This window comes from Mytilus californianus, unplaced genomic scaffold (genome assembly GCF_021869535.1).
Source record: "Mytilus californianus isolate M0D057914Y unplaced genomic scaffold, xbMytCali1.0.p SCAF_5, whole genome shotgun sequence".
Lineage (NCBI taxonomy): Eukaryota > Metazoa > Mollusca > Bivalvia > Mytilida > Mytilidae > Mytilus > Mytilus californianus.
This window is the reverse complement of record NW_026262701.1, coordinates 115276938-115298444: the sequence shown is the minus strand read 5'-3', so window position 1 is coordinate 115298444 and position 21507 is coordinate 115276938. Positions and strand designations below refer to the sequence as shown.

The 21507-nt window shown below is 33.6% G+C and overlaps 1 protein-coding gene across 4 annotated transcripts; it reads left to right on the top strand.

The window, feature by feature from the left end:
* The first annotated feature begins 2896 nt into the window (after positions 1 to 2896).
* On the top strand, positions 2897 to 20797 carry LOC127700731 (uncharacterized). Of its 4 annotated transcripts, none has more exons than XM_052204348.1 (8): positions 2897 to 2955; positions 5275 to 7551; positions 8197 to 8283; positions 9071 to 9250; positions 9799 to 10136; positions 11052 to 11208; positions 16147 to 16221; positions 18384 to 20797. In XM_052204348.1, exons 2-8 carry the CDS (start codon positions 5349 to 5351, stop codon positions 20384 to 20386), a joined length of 5043 nt encoding a protein of 1680 aa, XP_052060308.1. In that variant the 5' UTR covers positions 2897 to 2955; positions 5275 to 5348; the 3' UTR covers positions 20387 to 20797. The 4 variants fall into 4 exon arrangements, with proteins under 4 accessions (XP_052060308.1, XP_052060305.1, XP_052060306.1 ...); XM_052204345.1 differs by having other exon boundaries at positions 8197 to 8307; XM_052204346.1 differs by having other exon boundaries at positions 2897 to 2988; positions 8197 to 8307.
* Positions 20798 to 21507: the final 710 nt, after the last annotated feature.

The window sequence follows — 21507 nt, the reverse complement described above, 5'->3', positions numbered from 1 at the left end:
TCTAAGAAACAGTCTTAACCAAGAAAACTTAACATTGACCAATGAACCATGAACATGAGGTCAAGTCAGATAAACCTTGCCAGACAGACATGTAAACCTTACAATCAATTTATGCATTAAGTATAGTTGACATATTGCTCATAGTATCTAAGAAACAAACTTAACCACGAAAACTTAACATTGACCAATGAACCATGAAAATGAGGTCAAGGTCAGATGATACTTGCCAGACAGACATATACACCTTACAATCCTTCCATACAACAAATATAGTTGATCTATTGCTTATTGTTGAAGAAAAACAGACCAAAACACAAAAACTTAACACTGAGAAATGAATCGTGAAAATGAGGTCAAGGTCAAATAAAACCTACGAGACTGACATGTACATCATAAAATATTTCCATACACCAAATATAGTTGACCTATTGCATATAGTATTAGAAAAAAGACCAAAACTCAAAAACTTCAAGGTCAGATGACACCTACCAGTTGGACATGTACACCTTACAATCATTCCATATACCAAATATAGTAGACCTACTGCTTATAGTATCTGATATATGGACTTGACCACGAAAACTTAACCTTGTTCACCGATCCATGAAATGAGGTCGAGGTCAAATGAAAATTATCTGACGGGCATGAGGACCTTGCAAGGTACGCACATACTAAATAAAGTTATCCTATTACTCATAATAAGAAAGAAATTAACATTACAAAAAAAGTTGACTTTTTTTCAAGTAGTCACTGAACCATGAAAATGAGGTCAAGGACAATGGACATATGACAGACGGAAACTTCGTAACATAAGGCATCTATATACAAAGTATGAAGCATCCAGGTCTTCTAGCTTCTAAAATATAAAGCTTTTAAGAAGTTAGCTAACGCCGCCGTAGCCGCCGCCGCTGGATCACTATCCCTATGTCGAGCTTTCTGCGACAAAAGTTGCAGGCTCGACAAAATTCGGATTGCAAATTTAATTGCTGCCAGTCAAATAAATCATTCTTCCGTAATAAAAAAAAAGGGAAATATGCTATGAGATGATCAAAGCTGTAAATTTCTCCTTGACAACATCTATGTACGTTTTGGCAATAAAGTTTATCAGCAGGTTGTGGGCATTCCTATGTGCACCATTCCTCCCCATCAATAGCAGACTTGTTCCTGTATTGATATTTATCACAGTTAATGGCCAAACTCAGTAAAGATCATTTAGTTGATATATTCAAAAACACTTTACCGTAACTTGGTTATATTTTTGCTTTAAATAATTACGAATTCTATAATTTCACTGCGATAATTCACCCAAGGGAACTTTCTTTAAATAAATATAATACAGACAGCAATCATTGTCTTTTATAGATTTGGATATTTCAGGTTCACACGGGAAAATATATACAAGAATTCCTGTTGTTAATTTTCCCTTTTTGGACGGTGATGTTCCTTATTACCACAACTTGTTCTATATACACGTGTCTGTAGTCGCGTTTAAGATTTCAATTGCATTAAATTATGTATAACTAGTAAATTATTAAGTCAATGATTTCGTATCCACAAATTAATTGAAACTTTTACTAAATTCTTCCATAGATACAAATATTTAGTGAGGAAGTTTGGTTGTAGCTGTGAAATTCTTATTACATGTAAAACAGGATATCACATCATAACTTTTGTGGTGATGTTGTTTAAAGAGTCCGTACATTTTGTTACGATCCATGTAAACTCATTGATCCTGTGAATTAACTTATTCTTAAGGTTATCAATTTCAGACTGTAGTGAAATATTGTTTTTTTTCCTTGTCGGTACTAACATTAATTTTGTTTTTGATAAATCAAATATATATTGCTATATACCTTACAGTTATATATGAGTACACAAACATGTTTAACCCTGCCACATTTTAAAGGAATATATAACACAGTCAGTTATGTTCTTAAATTTAATGTTATTGTAAATGTACGTCTTCTTATTGTAAATGTACGTCTTCATGTCTGTGAATATTTTCGAGTTGCGTAAAGTTGTAATATACAATGGCGTCTCCTTACTAATACGAATATAATTAAGATTTTGGGTGTACATCAATGAGACAGCAACACTAAAACAAAGATAAATAAAAGACATCTATAGAGGGCAACGTACAGTTTTCAACAATAGACAGGTGTCTATACAATAATGTCTGAAGGTATTTAGTCTTACATTGTAAGTATTTCCAAAGAAAAGTGATATTAGGTATACAAAGTACAACATTGGACCAAAATCACATATACTACATTTGTCTTGTTCGAAGAGCTTTAAATTCTGCATGTTTTAAATTTGCAGACACTAGAAACGACCAAAGACAAATACTGGAAAATCAAAGTGTGAAGCAGTGTCAATGTTGTGAAAAGAATGAAAGTGTAATGTAGCTTGCGAATCGCAGATGGAAGTGCCGAGGTGAAGTCTGATCTCTGAAATTCAAAAGAGAAAAATGCAATCATCAGACGTCCTGATTATCAGTCTTTTTTTTTTTTTTTTTATCTAAAATGAAAAGGAATGAGTTCATGATGGAATGATTCTTTTATGCAACAAACTACTCAAAATGTATTTGAAAATAATGGGTGTTGGGTTTTATATATAGATCACATTTTTAAAGCCGGACTGTTCCGGCCTAAAACGAGTAGTGGTAGAGAATAGCTGATAACAATTAAGTGCCTTTTCAGTTTGCCGTTTTTAGGCCTAAGTTCGCCCCCTTACGGATACCTTCATATAAAGATAAATAAAATTTATGTTTGTACATGTAAGTAATATAATTGTGTAAAATTAAAATGTAACTTTATGTACGTTTGTGTGAATGTAATTTTTGGTGTTTAGTCGTTTAACCTTGATGTTTTTCCTTATGACTAAAAATAGTAACAAATCTTGTCTAGGGATTTCTAGTTTTAACATTCCTTTCAGTTTAATACAAGGAAACTTTATGTAAGATTTGATTTAATTTTTGCTCAACAATTGGTAAAGTATTTCTTTTGACTTTTATATATATCATTATTTAGTCATAAACATTAATTAATTTATATTTTGTGTGTAAATCGAAAGTACATGATGATAATTCATCACACAGTTTACTTTCAGTTTCGAATATATGATAATAGAGATTATGTCTTCTCATTAATAATGCATGTATGCAAGGGAGAAATACTTCCATATGGCAATACGAAGGAATAAACTATAAAGTGTCATCTAGTTACGTTTTTGGAGGGTGTCATATGGAACGCTTCCCTTATATTGAACGATATATTAAGCTTAAACTCGAAAGTCGTTGGCGTAAGGCGTCCGTTTTTACTTGTTATACTTTCTGCTGTTTAGGAGCCTCGAACAGTTTACACTAATTACGGTTTCACGGGGTTTGATCATCCCTAGAAACAATACAGTGACCTGTTGATCTATGGTGTACGTCAGTACGGTTGTCTCACTGGCAGACCATAGTACCCTTTTATATCAAGTGTGCAATGAATCAAAATAAGCAGATTTGTGTTAGCATTATTAAAATAACTACATGGCAAAATATAGTGGTATTCGTCACTGATGTCCATCGAGTCACAGAGCGGACACACCACCGACTTCTTGGTAAATTGCGCATTCAGTCTCGACTGGCAATCGGTTACTACCACATCTTAATTACCATGTGATGTACATATATTACGGTGATCATTCTGAATATATTTTTCAAAACAAAAATGACTTTTGAATATTCTTTAGCACAATGCCTTAGGGGACTTCGAACATTTCTTGATACCAAAATTGTATAAATTGATCTTTAAGTTTCTGTTCAACACATTTTGAAATCCATATTGACGAAAATCAGTTTGCTTCTGCCAAATTTTTGACATACCACAATCATATAATTATTCTTTATAACTTTTAACCACATATATTTATAGTCATAATCTGTGAAGTAAACATTTAACATTTTATATAATAATGAGGAAAATTTTGTTTCATTTCCTCTATATTATATAACCAGTCTACACCAAAAAATTATCATACTTATCTTAAATTCATTTGTAGTGACATAGAAAAAAATCCTAACTCACCATATACAATATAGTTGGGTGTTGATTGTGTCAAATGCTATTTAGTTTTACAAATGTATAAAAGTAAATGCTTTCAAGAACCTCTAAATTTTCAAAACATCAAATTGGAATTGTAATTGTTCCAGAAACTAATGTTTTAGGTGTCAATGAATTTGATAATTCCCGATGTCCGTAGATTCACATTGATTGTAATGAGTTCCAGATTGTACAATTGGTACATTATGTAGGACTCCATCGCTTCGAACGTTTAGCTGATGCTGCTTTTTAAAAGACTATCACAAAAGTATCACTCGATTGTGAGAGTTGAACTTCCTACACAGCAAAAACTTTTAAAACTGGGTTCTCTAAAAACTTAGTCATGGAGAGTAATAAAATGATAAGGCACCCTAATTATATATTGTCTGTGATTATATATTGTCTGTGATTATATATTGTCTGTGATTATATATTGTCTGTGATTGTATAGAATCTTTGATACTCCTTTTGAGTATGTATATTCACTTATATTCTATTCTAAAACCAGAAATAAGTTTGAAAACACAATTATATGCATTGTTTCAACTGTTTAACTCTTGACGTTGCATGTATTAGTTTTATTGCTTATATTTGTGGAGTTTTATACTTAAAGTTGTTTTTTAACAAACTGCAATATACATTTAAGATCGTCTGATTTTTATGCCCCACCTAGGGGCATTATGTTTTTCGGTCTGTGCGTCCGTTCGTCCGTCCGTCTGTCCCGCTTCAGGTTAAAGTTTTTGGTCAAGGTAGTTTTTGATGAAGTTGTAGTCCAATCAACTTGAAACTTAGTACACATGTTCCCTATGATATGATCTTTCTAATTTTAATGCCAAATTATAGTTTTAACCCCAATTTCATGGTCCACTGAACATAGAAAATGATAGTGCAAGTGGGGCATCCGTGTACTATGGAAACATTCTTGTTATTCTTAAAATATTACGTTTTAGCATTTCAAACATTAAAAAATTCAGATTATAAGTTTTTCTTCCAGTATCATTGTTGAAGGCTGATTGTTGCCCTCTAGATGTCTTTTTTTAATTGTGTCGTTGGATTGCTGTTTCATTGATGTACAGCCACATCACTTTTTATGCATATGCATTTATTAAAACTTAGTAATATGCAATCAATCTATCAATTACAAAGTGAAATAAGAAAAAAAGTTTGAATTTTTTTTATATGGTTATAGGATCTAGAAAACATAGTACATGGAACATGGATTAAGAATTACAGAAGTAAACGTAGTGATGAAAAAACAAAATAATGGATAATATTCTCCGTCATCACCAAGTACACAGAGAGACGTTCCCGAATATAAACAGGAATCCGTTCTATGACAATGGATTATTATCTGATAGTAGTGATGATGATTGTAACCAAGGAAAACATCTGACATTTGTAAACAAGGTCAAAGAAAATCGGCCAAAGTCACGTAGGAGTCAGAGGACACCCATTCAGTATAAAAATCAAACACCGTTCTTCAAAAACAACTTTAAGACTGTAGATGGAATCAATGACAGCGATGATGTCGGCGACTCAAAGAATGATCTCACAGTTGTAAATAATGTCCGACCTGTTTCATCCGGCAAGTTTAAAAGATCCTCTGATTTCTTTCCGAACGGCAACGAATATGTTGAAAGTTGTAGTGATGAAGATGAACCTCCGATTAACCATCTTACACATATAAACCGTATACAACCAAATGCTTTAAGGACAAATAAAGTTAATAAGTTACCCAATAATGAAGGTAATCACGAAGAACATATTAATTTGGAAAATGAATCTTTTCATTGTTGGAACAATTTGCTGACAAAAAATGACACTTCTTCACCTCATCCCCTATATCGAAAATGGCAACCTGAAGTTAAAGATAATTATCGTCTTAATAGCTCAAACAGTACTACTTCGACTTTATCGTCAAGTTCGTACTTTGAAAATGGGTCAATTGACGAAATAGATGACGAAAGATTTGTCTCTCTCACGTTTAAGAATGACTTGAAAAGTGAAAACCCTGATGAATACAAGAATCTACAAGCGTACCCTTCTTTCGTGACAGACGAGACAAAACCAGTTACAGGCAGATTGTATTTCAATAATTGTTCTGATGATGACGAAGATGACCAAACTGACTTCGGTGAATTTTTAACTTGTAAAAATAAATTCACACCGTCAGGTCAGAATCATTTGCCGATTAAAAAATTCGCAAACGTATACCCAAAGGAACAGAACAATGATACCGAAAGAAAAATTCCTCCAACAGAAACTAATATACAAACAAAAAATACATTTGACCGTTCTGACATGGATCAATGTGACAACTCAAAGAGAGGGAATTTTTATTCAACATCAAAACCTTTCATTGCAACTACGAATGATACTGATACAGTGAATAAATCTGACAACCAACGATCTGATATTCAACAGAGGAATATAACGACCATAAATCACAGCCCCAAGACAGTAATACCAAAACCTTCTGTACAAACAGCAGATACATATAGTCATGTGACTGAGGACCAGAGGTTTAACAATTCAAATACAGCTGACACCATAACACTAAGTTTTGAACTCAAACTCAATACCAGCGCACCACAGCCTTCAACAGAAGAGGGTCTTAAGGTTGATTCGATATCAGATAACGCCACATCATTAGTGCAACATGAGAAAACCGTGAAATCCAAAGAAAAAGTCAGTCAAGCCATTTTTTTTAAATACGACGACGATGAAATTGAAAGAAAAAACAAATTAAATTGCCACCCTAACGCAGAAGTGGAAGAAAGCACAACAGAATATACGCCTAGGATGTCCGACTTCTTCCGTAAACCAGATTTACTTAAATCTTCAAATAATCACACTTTAGATCAAGGAAACCTTCAAAGTCGGGAAATACAACTTAACAATCACAGTTTAGAACAAGAGAGTCTTCAAAGTCAAGAAATAAAACCAAACGATCACAGTTTAGAACAAAGGAGTCTTCAAAGTCACGAAATAAAACCAAACAATCACATTTTAGAACAAGGGAGTCTTCAAAGTCACGAAATAAAACCAAACAACCACAGTTTAGAACAAGGGAGTCTTCAAATTCACGAAATAAAACCAAACAACCACAGTTTAGAACAAGAGAGTCTTCAAAGTCAAGAAATAAAACCAAACAATCACAGTTTAGAACAAAGGAGTCTTCAAAGTCACGAAATAAAACCAAACAACCACAGTTTAGAACAAGGGAGTCTTCAAAGTCACGAAATAAAACCAAACAACCACAGTTTAGAACAAGAGAGTCTTCAAAGTCACGAAATAAAACCAAACAACCACAGTTTAGAACAAGGGAGTTTTCAAATTCACGAAATAAAACCAAACAACCACAGTTTAGAACAAGAGAGTCTTCAAAGTCGACCAACTAAACCACCGATGACACAATGTAATCCTTTTCGGACAACGTTCAACTCCGTGGGTCTTCGGTCAGAAGGTAACGTATACTATTGTTTGCCGTGTTATTTGCTGGAATAAAAGATCCATGCACATATCAAAGTAAAAGGGAATTATAATTTAACAAATACAAATGTATGTTTAAACTTTTTTTATTCTTAATTTTTAAAATCTTTCCAACGAAAATATATTGAAAATAGAACATAACAGTGAAATAAACATAATAGAACCCAACGAAAAACCGACATCCATCCAGAGAACGGATGAAATGAGGGAAAACACTACCAAAGTCGGGAGAATAATGTTCATGAAAACATATATACAATAACAAACGGCAGAAATATTCATGAATCAAATAAAGCCGTTTTATTTCTCTTTAACTTGGAAATAATTGAAATATTTCGATGTTTTTTAAACTTATATTGAAGACTCTTTGACGTCATTTTTGAGCAGAAAAACGTTTGTAACATATCTTTCCTCCTGACTTTCAAGGTCAAATTTTAACCAAAATTTGAATATTTCTAACTTTCAAGTTCAAATTGTAACCAAAATACGTTTCCTCCATTTCTTCCTTTCTTACTTTCAAGGTCAAATTTGAACCAAAAAACGTTTCTTTCATTTTTTACTTTCAAGGTCAAATTGAACCAAAATACGTTTGTTAAATTTCTTTCCTTCTTACTTCAAGGTCAAACAATATTCGAAATGAGACTGAAAGACACCAAATTAAACAATACGGGAATAGATGAAGATGAAGACGATTTGGAAATCGACGGTGAGAAATCTCATTCAAGTACTGGTAAGATCTGGCATAAACCTTGCCATGTATCTAACGACATTTCTGTACAAAGCTGTCGTATGTATGATGTTATTTCATTAAAAGTGAATGCATGTGTACAGAAAAGAAAATTTTGACTGTGGCTCTTTTAAGGTACTAGTATGACAACAATTAAGAGGCTTTCCAAAATTTGATTTTATTTCCCAATAAAATGCAACAATCATGATAGCACGTTAAACGGTTTTTCCTATGACAACGTCACAACAATGCATAAGAAAAGAAACGAAAAATTTGATATAACTCGTAATTTCATGGTTGTAGCATAAAAATGTAATTATAAAAAATGAAAACAACACGTTATAAATTTCATGCTTCTGAAGCACTTTTCTGGATTTACCTTTACTAGGAACGATCAAAGCGGAATGTTTGAAAGCCACTGATGTATAAGAACCGAAACAAATGAAGAATTGAATGCTTCTTTCTGTAATGTTATAGGGTTGTGGAAGCGTTAATACTGCGCACATTTTTAGTATAAAGCAATTCTGCTTCCGCGCTTGATACAAATGTGCCTCGGTCAACTCTTTTACACACAATAAAATTACAGAAAGAAGTATTTTTTAAAATTCTTAAGTCGAAGATTGATTTTGTGTGTACCAATTAAGGTTCGTGTGCATTCTCCAGACTTGATATTTTTGTTTTACATGTAATGTTGATAACGTTTGTAATTTCGTTATAGTTGTAGGATTTATTTATTCAAAATGACCATATGCATCGCCTTTTACAGAAAAGCAACGTAAAACTGAACCTACAAAACTCCAACAAGACAGTACCAACTCTTCAGTAACTGAACCTACAAAGCTCCAAAAAGAAAGTACCAACTCTTCAGTAATTAGAAAGTCAAAGGAGAAAAAATCATCAATTAGAAGACAGTCCTCACAGGGAGCATATAAACACACATGTACAGGTAACAATATATAAAAGGCGGGATTTTACATTGATATACAGTGCTATGCTTCATTTAAATATAATTTTGACCGGGCAACCAACCAGATTGTAATCCTGAAAATACTTTTGTACATGAGATCCCATACAACTGGCTTTTGATACTTTAAGCCTTTAGCCACCTTTTCTTGAATTAAGATATTAAGGGGGGAGGGTAAATAATTGATAACATCTGAATAAAATATTTACTTTAAAGAACATTTGCAATGGTAATTGGTGAATATCAGTGTCTATGTGTTTTTATCCTGGTCGTTGTTGAATACCTTCCTGTGACTGTTAACAGATGACGAGAAATAAAAGCAATGTTCGAAATCTTTCATTATTTACAAATTTATCGTAGGAATGTGGTCTTATTAAGACACTTACTACTATTTTCCTAAACTTTTTATAATATCTCTTTATATATTTCATAATGTTTTTTATTCAGATCTACTTGTGCAATGAACTTTATTGATATTTCTATTTAACGTTTCCATCCAGTAAGCCATTCACACAATTATTCCCTTTCAGGTTGTGGTCGTAAAGATTGTGATGGAAACTTTATGAAGTTATTAAGAGCAATGATTAAAACTGGTCGTGAGAAAGGTTTTGAGATCAGGAATGTAGTACCAGACGGAAACTGTATGTTTGCCGCTGTCATTGATCAACTTGAACTTCTGGATGATTGTAATACCAGTCCCTTCGCTCTCCGACAAGCATGTACCAAGTTCCTTGAGTCTAACCCGAACAGTGAAGACGGCACACCTTTCTGTTTGTTCCTTGATGCTGAATCATGGGAAGATTATCTATCCAGGATGAGTCAAGAAGGACAATGGGGAGATCATCTCATGTTACATGCAATATCAAATGTAGGTTTATAATCATATGAAGAATGTACTTTCGATTATGTCAAATGAATGTGAGAATGTTGGTGTATCAGAGAAAAATTCAAAGGACAGAATAATTTACAACACAAAAAATTTGTAATTTTGTTTTTACTTACTTACTTACTTACTTACTTAGGCCATTGGCTCCTCCGGGGAGCATAGGCCATTGACGATGTTCGTCAATGTTTCTGTAACTGTGAATTTTTACAAGGCGAGATAGTTGGTCTTGCGCTCAACCCCTAACCTGGAGGGCCAGGAATTTTGTTCTCGATGTATCCTTCCTCTAGATAAGCTGTCTACGATGACTTACGAGCCTTATCTAACCGGTTTGATTTTGGAGTTATTGCTTCTCCTATATGGGTTGCCTTTCTTGGCTTACGACTCCCATCTATCCGGCTATTTTTCCATAACTGGGGCAAGGTTGATGAGTGCAAGGGCATGTCAACGCACCGGTGGGCCTACACACTGCATTTCTGAGGCCCTTGCTGCTCCGAGATCCTCTACAATTATGCCTAGGATGCTGGACCCTAGTTACAGTGTGCTGTCGCAAGGATGCATTGCAGAAGTCTTGAATAGTGTAGAGGCTATGTACTGGCAAAAAGACTTACTCACTCGGCTTTCTTTCACCTGCAAAGCAGGCTAGCCAGCGGTGGTATAAGAGCCTTTGGCTCCAACTCACACTAGACGCATACACAATCTTGTGGCACAAACCACCAACGCACCATTTTGTTTTGTTTTAAACTATGTTAAACATCATTAAGCTTTTTTTTTATATAAATTAGTGATTCATTTTTAGGTTGAATGAGTAAAAAATATGATACATTCAAAAAATATTAAGTATGTTAAAGGATAATTTATGGTTTGATATATTTGAATATTGTTTACTTTTTTGTACAGGTAACAAAAAGAAATATAACAATTATAAACGGAGAGGACGAAAAGAAATGGACTACTTTACATCCCTTGTTCAAAGATTCTGCAAAACAAGATCCACTGTATCTAGGTCACGTTGGAGAACTTCATTATGTCAGCATGAGACCTATACCCCAAAAAGGTAAGCATATACAATACAAATAATGATGTTAGAAATGAGTACAAATTGTGAAAGATGTTTCATCTATTTGACATGAATTGTAAGATTGTACATATAAAAGCAAAATTTTTGCTCCACTATAGCATTAAATATGTGTGTTTTTATAACGAAGTTTCGACTCACTTATGCGAAGGTTGCCACAAAAGATTTTGAAAACACTTTTAAGGTGCCTTTGTCTTCATTAGCATCGTATTTAGGTTCTTAAGAAGATTTTAACCATCTCAAGAAAGTTTTGGTTATACACTTAAGCCATCGGTGTTAAGCATCATTAAAGTTTATGTTGACCACTAAGTTAAATGTGTGATATCAGTGAAGTTTTGAATAAACACGAAGCCATGTATGTGATATCATTGTAGTTTTGAATAAACTCGAAGCCATGTGTGTGATATCATTGAAGTTTTGAATAAACACGAAGCCATGTGTGTAATATCATTAAAGTTTTGATTAAACACGAAGCCATATGTGTAATATCATTTAAAGTTTTGGTTAAACACGAAGCCATATGAGTGAAATTCAATTATCATTAAAGTTTTGGTTAAACATGTAGTCATCGGTAGAATTTTGAAATTTTAATTTAACAAGAAGTCATTATCGTTAGGTATCATGAAAGTTCTGGTTGTGTTAAGTATCATGAAAACTAACCTATCGGTGTTAAGTGTGATAAAAGTGTTGGTTAAACACGAAACCTTCGGTGTTAAGTATCATGAAAGTTTTGATTAACCACGAACCCATCGGTGTTAAGTATCATGAAATGTTCGGTTGTGTTATTTATCATGAACACAAAGCCATCGGTGTTAAGTATCATGAAAGTTTTGATTAACCACGAACCCATCTATGTTAAGTATCATGAAATGTTCGGTTGTGTTAAGTATCATGAACACGAAGCCGTCGGTCTTAAGTATCATGAAAGTTTTGGTTAACCACGAAACATTATTTGATTATATAAGTATCATGATTGGTTATTGTGTAGGATTTTATAATGTCCCCCATGTAATAATGTCCGCTGGACATTTTTTCATAGTAAATACTGTCCATGGACTATATTTACTTTTTTAATGTGTCCCGGGCACAATTAACCTATGTAAAAATGTCATAAGCTGTGAAAAAGTGTCACTGGACACTTTTTACCATTAAATTTGGTCTTTGAACAGTAAATGTGATAATGTAGGATTTATTTATGTCCCCCATGAAATAAAATTTTAAATCCATCTCATTCTTTTGTGTCTGTAACTAATCTTGAGCATTTTTTTACTCTGGACATTTTTTCATAGTAAATACTGTCCATTTACGATATTTACTTATTTTAATTTGTCCCTGACACAATTGTCCTTATAAATATGATATAACTCCTCCAATTTGATTTAATAATTTTGACATTTTCTTCTACTTGTTCGCCTTACATTTTCATTGAACTTTTAGGGGCATTTCTTTGAACTTAGATAGTTTTAAATTTGTCGGTATTCACTGCCATCCATTTTTATGTTCAAATTCATCTATTTCTAATACACCTTTCTAAATAAATTAAAATTCAAGTACAATAAAACATTTTAATGACCTTTGTATTTACTTCCCTTGGAGGACATAATTGAATATCAACTGCTCCTGTGGGAGGACACTATTTCATAACTGTTGCTGTAAAATTCTGCCCACTTAAGAGACAAAACTTCATGGCAATGGACATTTTTTAATACTTTTAATTCTGTGAAAAACTGTCCAGGCGGACACTTTTTCACAGGACACTATTATGTCTTGCACATGCAAGGGTGGCACTTATGAAGTATCATGAAAGTGTTGGTTAAACAAGATGCCTCGGTTTTATGTATCTGCAAGTTTTTGTTAAACACGAAGCCATCGGTGTTAAGTATCATGAAAGTCCTGAGCATGCACTTAAAAGGGTCCGGCTTAGGACATCGGTCCAGTACAAAGCAAGCTTATTTTTATTATAAGATCGGAGTTATGCCGCTTTGTTTGACGAATACAGCTAAAACTGACGAAAAGGAAAGATCACCCAATTTTCAAATTTCATCATGAAGAATCATTTTTTGCAAGCAACTTATGAAAATACTCGTAATGTACACAAAACACACGCACATCGTTAAAAAAGTTACATAACATTTTCTATTGGAATGCCTAAGAATGCAAAACAAAAATGCATTGGTGATTACGGTACGCGATTTTGGTATTTCCAATATTTTTTGGTAGCTGCCTGAAATGAAAACAATCCGAACTTTATAATATTAATTTTTAATTTCACACATAAAAATAAATAAATTGATTTATGTATGGTTTAAGTCACAAAACAATATTAAATAAATATCTATCAACATGAACGAATACGAAATCTCCTATGTGTGTATATGAAGACAAGGAAATATTTTTATACTACCTAGAGTTAAGTTCACAAGTACTGTGATTTAATCTTCTTTCGTATGCACTGGAAATAAGTGTTTTCCGCTTTTTATCAGTAACTAATTACATCTAATTTTTCATATTTTCAACTTCCTCTTAACATGATGTTTTTTCCCCCAATAATTATGAATTTTATTCAAAATACCTAAAAGCCATCCCAAATGAAAGATATGTAAAATGTATTTCTTTGCTGTAAAATTTATAAAATAATAATATATCTGCTCATACGCTGTGAAATCGGTAGCATACGTTTATATTACTAAGTATGTTTCCACTGAACTACAGGCTCCTGACTTGGTACAGTCACAGAAAGAATGGGACGGGTTTTCCATATTTGTGAGCTCTCAATCATCCCATAACCTGGGAAATTGGGATAACAGAAAATTGCAAGAAAAAACTGTAAAAAAAATAAATTGGAAATAGACTCATAAGATTAGCACAAAGCACACAACAAGCCATAATAAGAAGAAAAAAAGTGTAAATCATGCACCATACACTACTAAATTACAACTCCGTGTAAAGTTTCTTTTCAATCACGTTATTAAACGTGTATTATTTTTACCTGCTTCACCAAAAACGAAAGCAGGTCTAGTGGTCTAGTGGTGCTGTTACATCACTGTTCCAGGTTAGGTGGGAGGGGGGGGGGGGGGGGGGGGGGGGGGTGGGGGTGGAGCGTTCACAAACATGTTTAACCACGCCACATTATTGATGTGCCTGTCCCAAGTCAGGAGCCTGTAGTTCAGTGATAGTCGTTGGTTCATGTCTGTCATATTTGTTTTTCGTAAATTAATTTGTTATAAATTTGACCGTTGGTTTTCTCGTCTGATTTGTTTCACATCTTCATGTCGGGGCCTTTATAGCCGACTATACAGTATTGGTTTTTCTCATTGTTGAAGGCCGTACGGTTGCCTATAATTGCTTACATCCACTTCATTTTAACTCTGGTTGATAGTTGTCTCATTGGCAATTATACCACATCTTCTTATTTTTGTACTAGTAACCGCTCCACTCCGTCCATCCGCCCAAAAGACTTTGGGTAGAAAGCTTTCTTCAAACTCTTCTTGTGTTCTATGAAAGTGAATGATTTTTTTTTATCTTGCCTCCTATACACTTCTTGGAATATCATTAGTTAAATGCGTACACGTGGAGACCGTGTATATTTAATATTTGGTCAGTGGACGTGTTTTATTTTAATACACGGTTAGTAGTGGTGTAGCGTCCAATTTTAAACCAACACACAGTTAGTTCTAGAGTTATGGTCCTTTGAAGCAAACGGTGTTGTTCTCAAAGTAACATATATTGCAAACAGACATAATTATAATATTTTCATGCTTTTAGACAAAATATGTCTTAGAGACGCTGGTTTTCTCACTGTAAATAATTGAATGTTCTGTTTAATGTTGTGATATCAAGGTTTACAACTACGTCTAAACTTCCCATATTAGAAAGTCGGTAAGATAAATTCGTTACACAGTGTGCTAGTGACCCAATATGATATAAACAGGTTCAGTAAATTCCATCTGGAGCTCGAGCTTTGCTCGCTCTGGTCCAATAAGGAATTTACTGACACTGTTCACTAGCACACTGTGTGACTAATAATATTTGGTCTGCAGCTTTATGATGTTGTAATATTGAGTTGTAGCCGGTAAGAAATTTTTACATATGCCGTGCAGTCACTTCCTGTTTGTCAATAGTTTGAATCTTTCGTCAAAAGTTATTGGCTTCTATAAAAAGAACTGATTTTATATTTGGTTTGCAGCTTAATAATGTTCAGTTGTAGAGGGTAAGCAATATTTACATGTGCCGTGCAGCCACTTCATGTGAGCCGATAGCTGAAATTTTACAACACTCATTGTACAAGGAAAACGTTCATCAATTTTTTTTCTGTATAAGGAGAACTTTCGTCAATTTTTTTCTTGGCTTCTATGAAAGGGAATGCTTTTATATTTGGTCTGCATCTTCATAATGTTGAGTTGTAGCAGGTAAGCAATTTTTCATCTGCAGTGCAGACACTTCCTGTTTGCTGATAGTTTGATATTTTTATACACTCATTGAACAAGGAAAGTTTGATAAATTTTGAAATGGTCATCTCTGACCTTTGATCTTGTTTGGACGGAACTGCACAGTACAACCTTTTACAACCGAATGCGAGAAGTCGTGGGTTCGATATCCGGTCTGTTCAAATTAAAAATTGGTATTTCTGCTTCGCTTAGCACGCGTTATTAACTAAGTAGGAGTAAAGACTGGTCGGATTGTAGTTAAAATAATGTGTCAGTGTAGGGTTATAGGTCTTTCTGTGGAATGGAGCTAGCATTTTTAGAAGTCGCCTCAGCATGTCGGTCTACACGTTTCAAGTTGATATCATATCAACATGTTATCGTCTAAAATATACATGTAATATACTTTGACCTGTAATCAATCAATCAATCAATATATCTGTATATAAGAAAATACACATCGGGATCTACAGTATATGTTATTTTATTTCAGAATCTGAATTGCGGGACGATGAATATACATCTATTGACCTATATAATATGATGCCAAGTCTGCCAAATCTAGAAGGTATTATGTTATAAACAATAATAAAACCGTTAAAGATTGCAACCTTGTTGGAACTTATATTATATTAAATATCCACTCGTAAACACCGACATATTCAAAGAACATATCCAAAGACGGAGAATAATATTTACAGCTTTATAATTTGATGAATACGACACAGATGTACCTTATATAAACAAGATCAAAGAGGACATGTACATCATAACAATTAATCCGACAAGTAAACATTAACAATTTAAAAATTTGGTACTTTATCTAATATTTCTTTGATAACTACATCTAAAAACCGCAGTATGTATACTATATACTGATGTCAATCGTATTGCAGGTGTTATTCGGTTCCTGAACGTTGATTTAAAAATTGAAAGATTACTTTAGCATTTTTAACCGGATTTTCGAAGGAAAAATCGGTTATTGATTTGGGGATGTACGGTGGGCGGGCGGGCGGCTGCCAAACGGTGTCCGTTCATTAACATGAAAACAAATTTAGATATGTTGTTTCCTGTGACAAAATGAAGGTCAAGTTCAATTTTCACGATTTTAGCTTTTTTCGTTGTTGAGTTATATCCCTTTCTAATAGTAAAAAGTTGTACTTATTGTGTGATTGAGTTATTTCCCTTTGAACAGAAATGGTAAATTATATATATATAGTCTGATTACACTTACAGATACGTTTTATTGATTTTTAAAAGACATTTTATTAATGATAAATGACATTTTGGATTTTTTTTCTACTTTTCTTTGGTAAATTGTTTGAAGAATTTTGTGGTAGGTTTGTTGTTATTTTGTAAAGACTAATTTTCTGAATGCTATATTTATATATATATATATTTTTATGAAGTGAACTCCTTTAAAAACTAAGCTTATATTGTCTATTAATAAACATATATTTAGATTTCTGATTTTGGGCCCAGTTTTCAAGTTGGTTCAAATCGGGGTCCAAAATTAAACTGTGTTTGATTTCAACATAAATTGAATATATATAGGGTTCTTTGAAATGCTGAATCTAAACCATTATCTATTTTCATTATTAATTAGATAATACCACATTGAGGTCCAAAGGGTCCTAAATTAAAATTTTGTTTAATTTCATCAAAAATTGAATTCTTGAATCATATCTAATTTTATTGATTATAATTTGAAAATAGATACAAATGTAAAACATCATATCTAATTTTTGGAGAACTATTTTTTAGTGGTTAAATCATATCTAATTTTAGAGAACTATTTGTTTATCATTTATTCAGTTTGAGTTATTTCCCTTTGAACAGAAAATTAATAAGCATATGGATAAAATTAAACTGTGTTTCATTTCAACATAAATTAAATATATATTGGGTTCTTTCAAATGCTGAATCTAAACCTGTATTTAAATAAAGGATTTTTGGGCCCAGTTTTCAAGTTGGTCCAAATCAGGGTCCAAAATTAAAATTTGTTTGATTTCAACAAAAATTTAATTTATGGGGTTCTTTGAAATGCTGAATCTAACCATGTATTGAGAGATTTTGGATTTTGGGCTCCTTTATCAAATTGGTCAACATAGAGGTCCAAAATTAAACTTTGTTTGATTTCATCAAAAATTGAATTCTTGGTATTCTTTTATATGCTGATTCTAACAATGTACTTAGATTTTGGATATTGGACCATGAAAGGTAAATGCCCAATTTCAAATTTTTCAATTCTTTGACCACATTCATTTTTAAGTCGTTGTGTTGCTGTCTTGTTGACATATTAAAACGTTTAAACCCGCTGCATTTGTTTGCACCTGTCCTAAGTCAGGAACCTGATGTTCAGTGGTTGTCTTTTGTTGATGTGGTTCATAAGTGTTTCTCGTTTCTCGTTTTTATACCGATTAGACCGTTGGTTTTTCTGTTTGAATGGTTTTACACTAGTAATTTTTGGGGCCCTTTATAGCTTAATGTTCGGTGTGAGCCAATGCTCCGTGTTGAAGGCCGTACTTTGACCTATAATGGATTACTTTTAAAAATTGTGACTTGGTTGGAGAGTTGCCTCATTGGCACTCATACCACATCTTCTTATATCTATATACTAGTATTTCTTTATTATTTTCCTTATAAGTATACGAGTATACATTTCTGAGAAATCCACTTACACATTTACTATATCGAATGTTTTTGTGACTGCTTATTTTGTTTTTACAGAAACTAATCATCAAGATATGTTTCTAGAGGATTACATTGATCCTTGGAGTGAAATACCTGCAGTTCATTTTACATTTCTTATAAAACAGTTTATTCCCATGAAAGCTACAATCAAGTATGCAGATAGCATGTGTCACCAGGCTTTTGCGCTCGAATCGTCAAGTGACGACTTTGTAGGGGGATCCAAAAGTCCATTTCAATTTAAAGCAATCGGAGATGTTGTCGAAGGATTTTTTGTTACACTTGACGGAAAACCTGAGGATGAATGTTTTGGATTCTGGGTGGACGTTGGCATCATATGCTCACTGACCACTTGTATAGCATATCCTCAGAACTTTAAGAACTCCGGAACTATTGACCAATCTGACGTCACTGTCTGTACTAACAATACTCATCCGGGATATGCAAGACTTCTAGCTCGATTTCCAGATACATGGGGGTTTAAAGGAAAAGCCGAAGGTGGAAGGACCTACTACATCCCTAACAAACATCATAAGTTCGAAGATTCTAGTGTTACAAAGCGGATCAAAGACCAATACGCAAATCAAAATCCGATGATTGTTCATTTATTTTCCCAGAAATATTCTGGTATATATAGCCCATTTTGGCCAGAAAAAGCCACGTCCTGGCGGTCACGGTCTAGAGACGCAAACTGGCCATCACCAGACCTCATTGATTCCATTGTAAGTGAAGGCGTTTATTATATTGGTAATCCACACACCAACAGCCCCGACCCTGATATAGAATTCCAAATCTGTTTCGGTGTTGTGGAGCGACGACTTGCAAATGAAGCATTATCCAAAGAACAGAGATATTGTTTTATAGTTTTCAAGGCATTGGTCAGTCATACCTTGATGGGAGACGAATCAATTGAATCCTCTCATTTAAAAAGTGTGTTCTTCTCATGTTGCGAACAAGTTCCACAACAGTATTGGTCATCCAGAGTAAGCGGGTGCATTTTGTATTTAGTTGACACTTTGATTAGACAAATAGACCATGGTAATATACCAAATTACTTCATTTCTACTTACAATATGATAGACCATCTCACACATGAACAACTGCAAGGTGTCCTTGGAAAACTTCAAAATCTCCGTACTAATCCTCTGATAGCCTTGTACAGCATAGCCTACCAGAATATGGTTACAAACGCAGATGAGATCTATCAAGATATACGTATGGACATCGAGGACTTTCATGAACATAAAAGTGTCCGACATTCTGTAATCTTTGCGTTGGTACCAGCCAAAATAAAGCAAGCTGCAAAATATTTGGAACTTAATAGTTTTGATGTAGCTATAGAAATTATACAAGAGGCCCACGAGGATAGATTATTAGTAAGTACATGTGAAGATAATATTCCGTTTGTAGCGTTCGTTACAGAAGTTACAAACAGCTTTGGATTGACCAAACAATGGTGGCTATGTGTTCATGCCGATGAAACACTTGGAACAGCTCTTGCTGCAGAACTCAGCTTGCTTCACAGTCCCATACCGCTTCACGAAATCGTTGGAAGTGAAACTGCTGATCGATATGGAGACCTTTTGATTCCGAGACCTTTAGCTGAAAGTCTCTGTTCGCTTTGCTATGATTTCTACATTTATCTATCACTAAAACACAGAAAGAAGAAGGCAGTAGCATTCCTAGTAAAGGCGAGACAGCTTTTCATCCAAATCAACCAATATGGAACTTTTCCACAAGACTTTCCATGTACAATAGATCCAGATGACTTCAATTTGCATCATATTTTCAAAATATACAAATCTCTTGTTCAAAGTTTCATTATGACCACATCATCTGAGTCGTTATGTGCCCTGAGATTAGACGAAATTGCCATGGAAACACAGACAATAAACGAAAAGGTCAATACCGAAGAGGCGTATACTATCTTACTACTGATGTGGAAATTCTTAGGAAATACAGAGAAGTTTAATGCGGTATCTGCAATACTCGACCGATTTGCTGCCGAAACACCGAAAGGAAGTCAACATATTCCTTCGTAGGGGTTGGTTATCGCAGATAGGACAGAGGTTTAAATGTGTGATTATCTTCACTAGATGCTAAACGCTTTTGAACGTTTCAGTTTTATTAATGTATGATAAATATAGCGTCTTATTTACATTTTCCTGAATGAGGTCGGAGTACATAACGGGAGAATAACAAACCTAATGGTGGATGCTTAATCTGGTCATACTGCTGCTATTTTGTTAATCGTTTATCAAGAAGATGATGTGCATATACATGTTACATAAAAAAATATAAATTCATATTAATTTTGATGTAAATTATACCTGTTGTACAATAAAAAGTAAATTGTACTGTAATTTTTTCATACAGGTATTATTTACATATATTTGGATATAAAGCCATGTTTTGTATTATTTTAAATACAATTAAAATCATTAGCTTTTCAATAAACTCTTAATAACTATAATAGCAGCATTTTTGGCATGTGTGCCTATTATCTTGAAAACTATAATAAATAGACATAAACTTTGATAGCAAAAAAGATCAGCAAGTCAAGATCTACAAATAAGTCAAATTGGCCGAAATCTTCAGTCTACTCCTTGCAGGAGTTATTGTCCTTAAATGACAAATTTTACTAATTGTTTGTGTTTTTGCCTATTATCTTGAAAACTACAAAAGAAACTTTTAAAAGCAAAAATCATCAACAAGACAAGATCTCCAAATAGGTCAGCAAATATGAAATTGTCAGTTATTTTCTTGAAGGAGTTATTGACCTTAAGAAATAAAACCAATAATTCATAGCCACATTGCTTTCTATGTTAAATTCTGCGATGACTACTTTGTCTTAAGTTCAAATAAAGTGGCAGTCATTTCATGTCAAATCTATACGTTATCCTGACTTGTGGTGAAAAATTCAACATACCTTGAATTGCATATTAGAGCGTACTGGTTCCCGTAAGTTTCATAATACAAAAACAGGTACTTCTGATCTGAACAACAGGACAAGTGTGCCCTCTTATTATAAATTTATATACTTTTTTTTATTATTCAAAAGAAACTTTCAACAAGGGTTCTACTGTGATCCCAAATTCCCAAGCTTTCATTTAATGCCAAAACTTCCTAAATATTTCACCTACTGACAAATATACAGCTATGC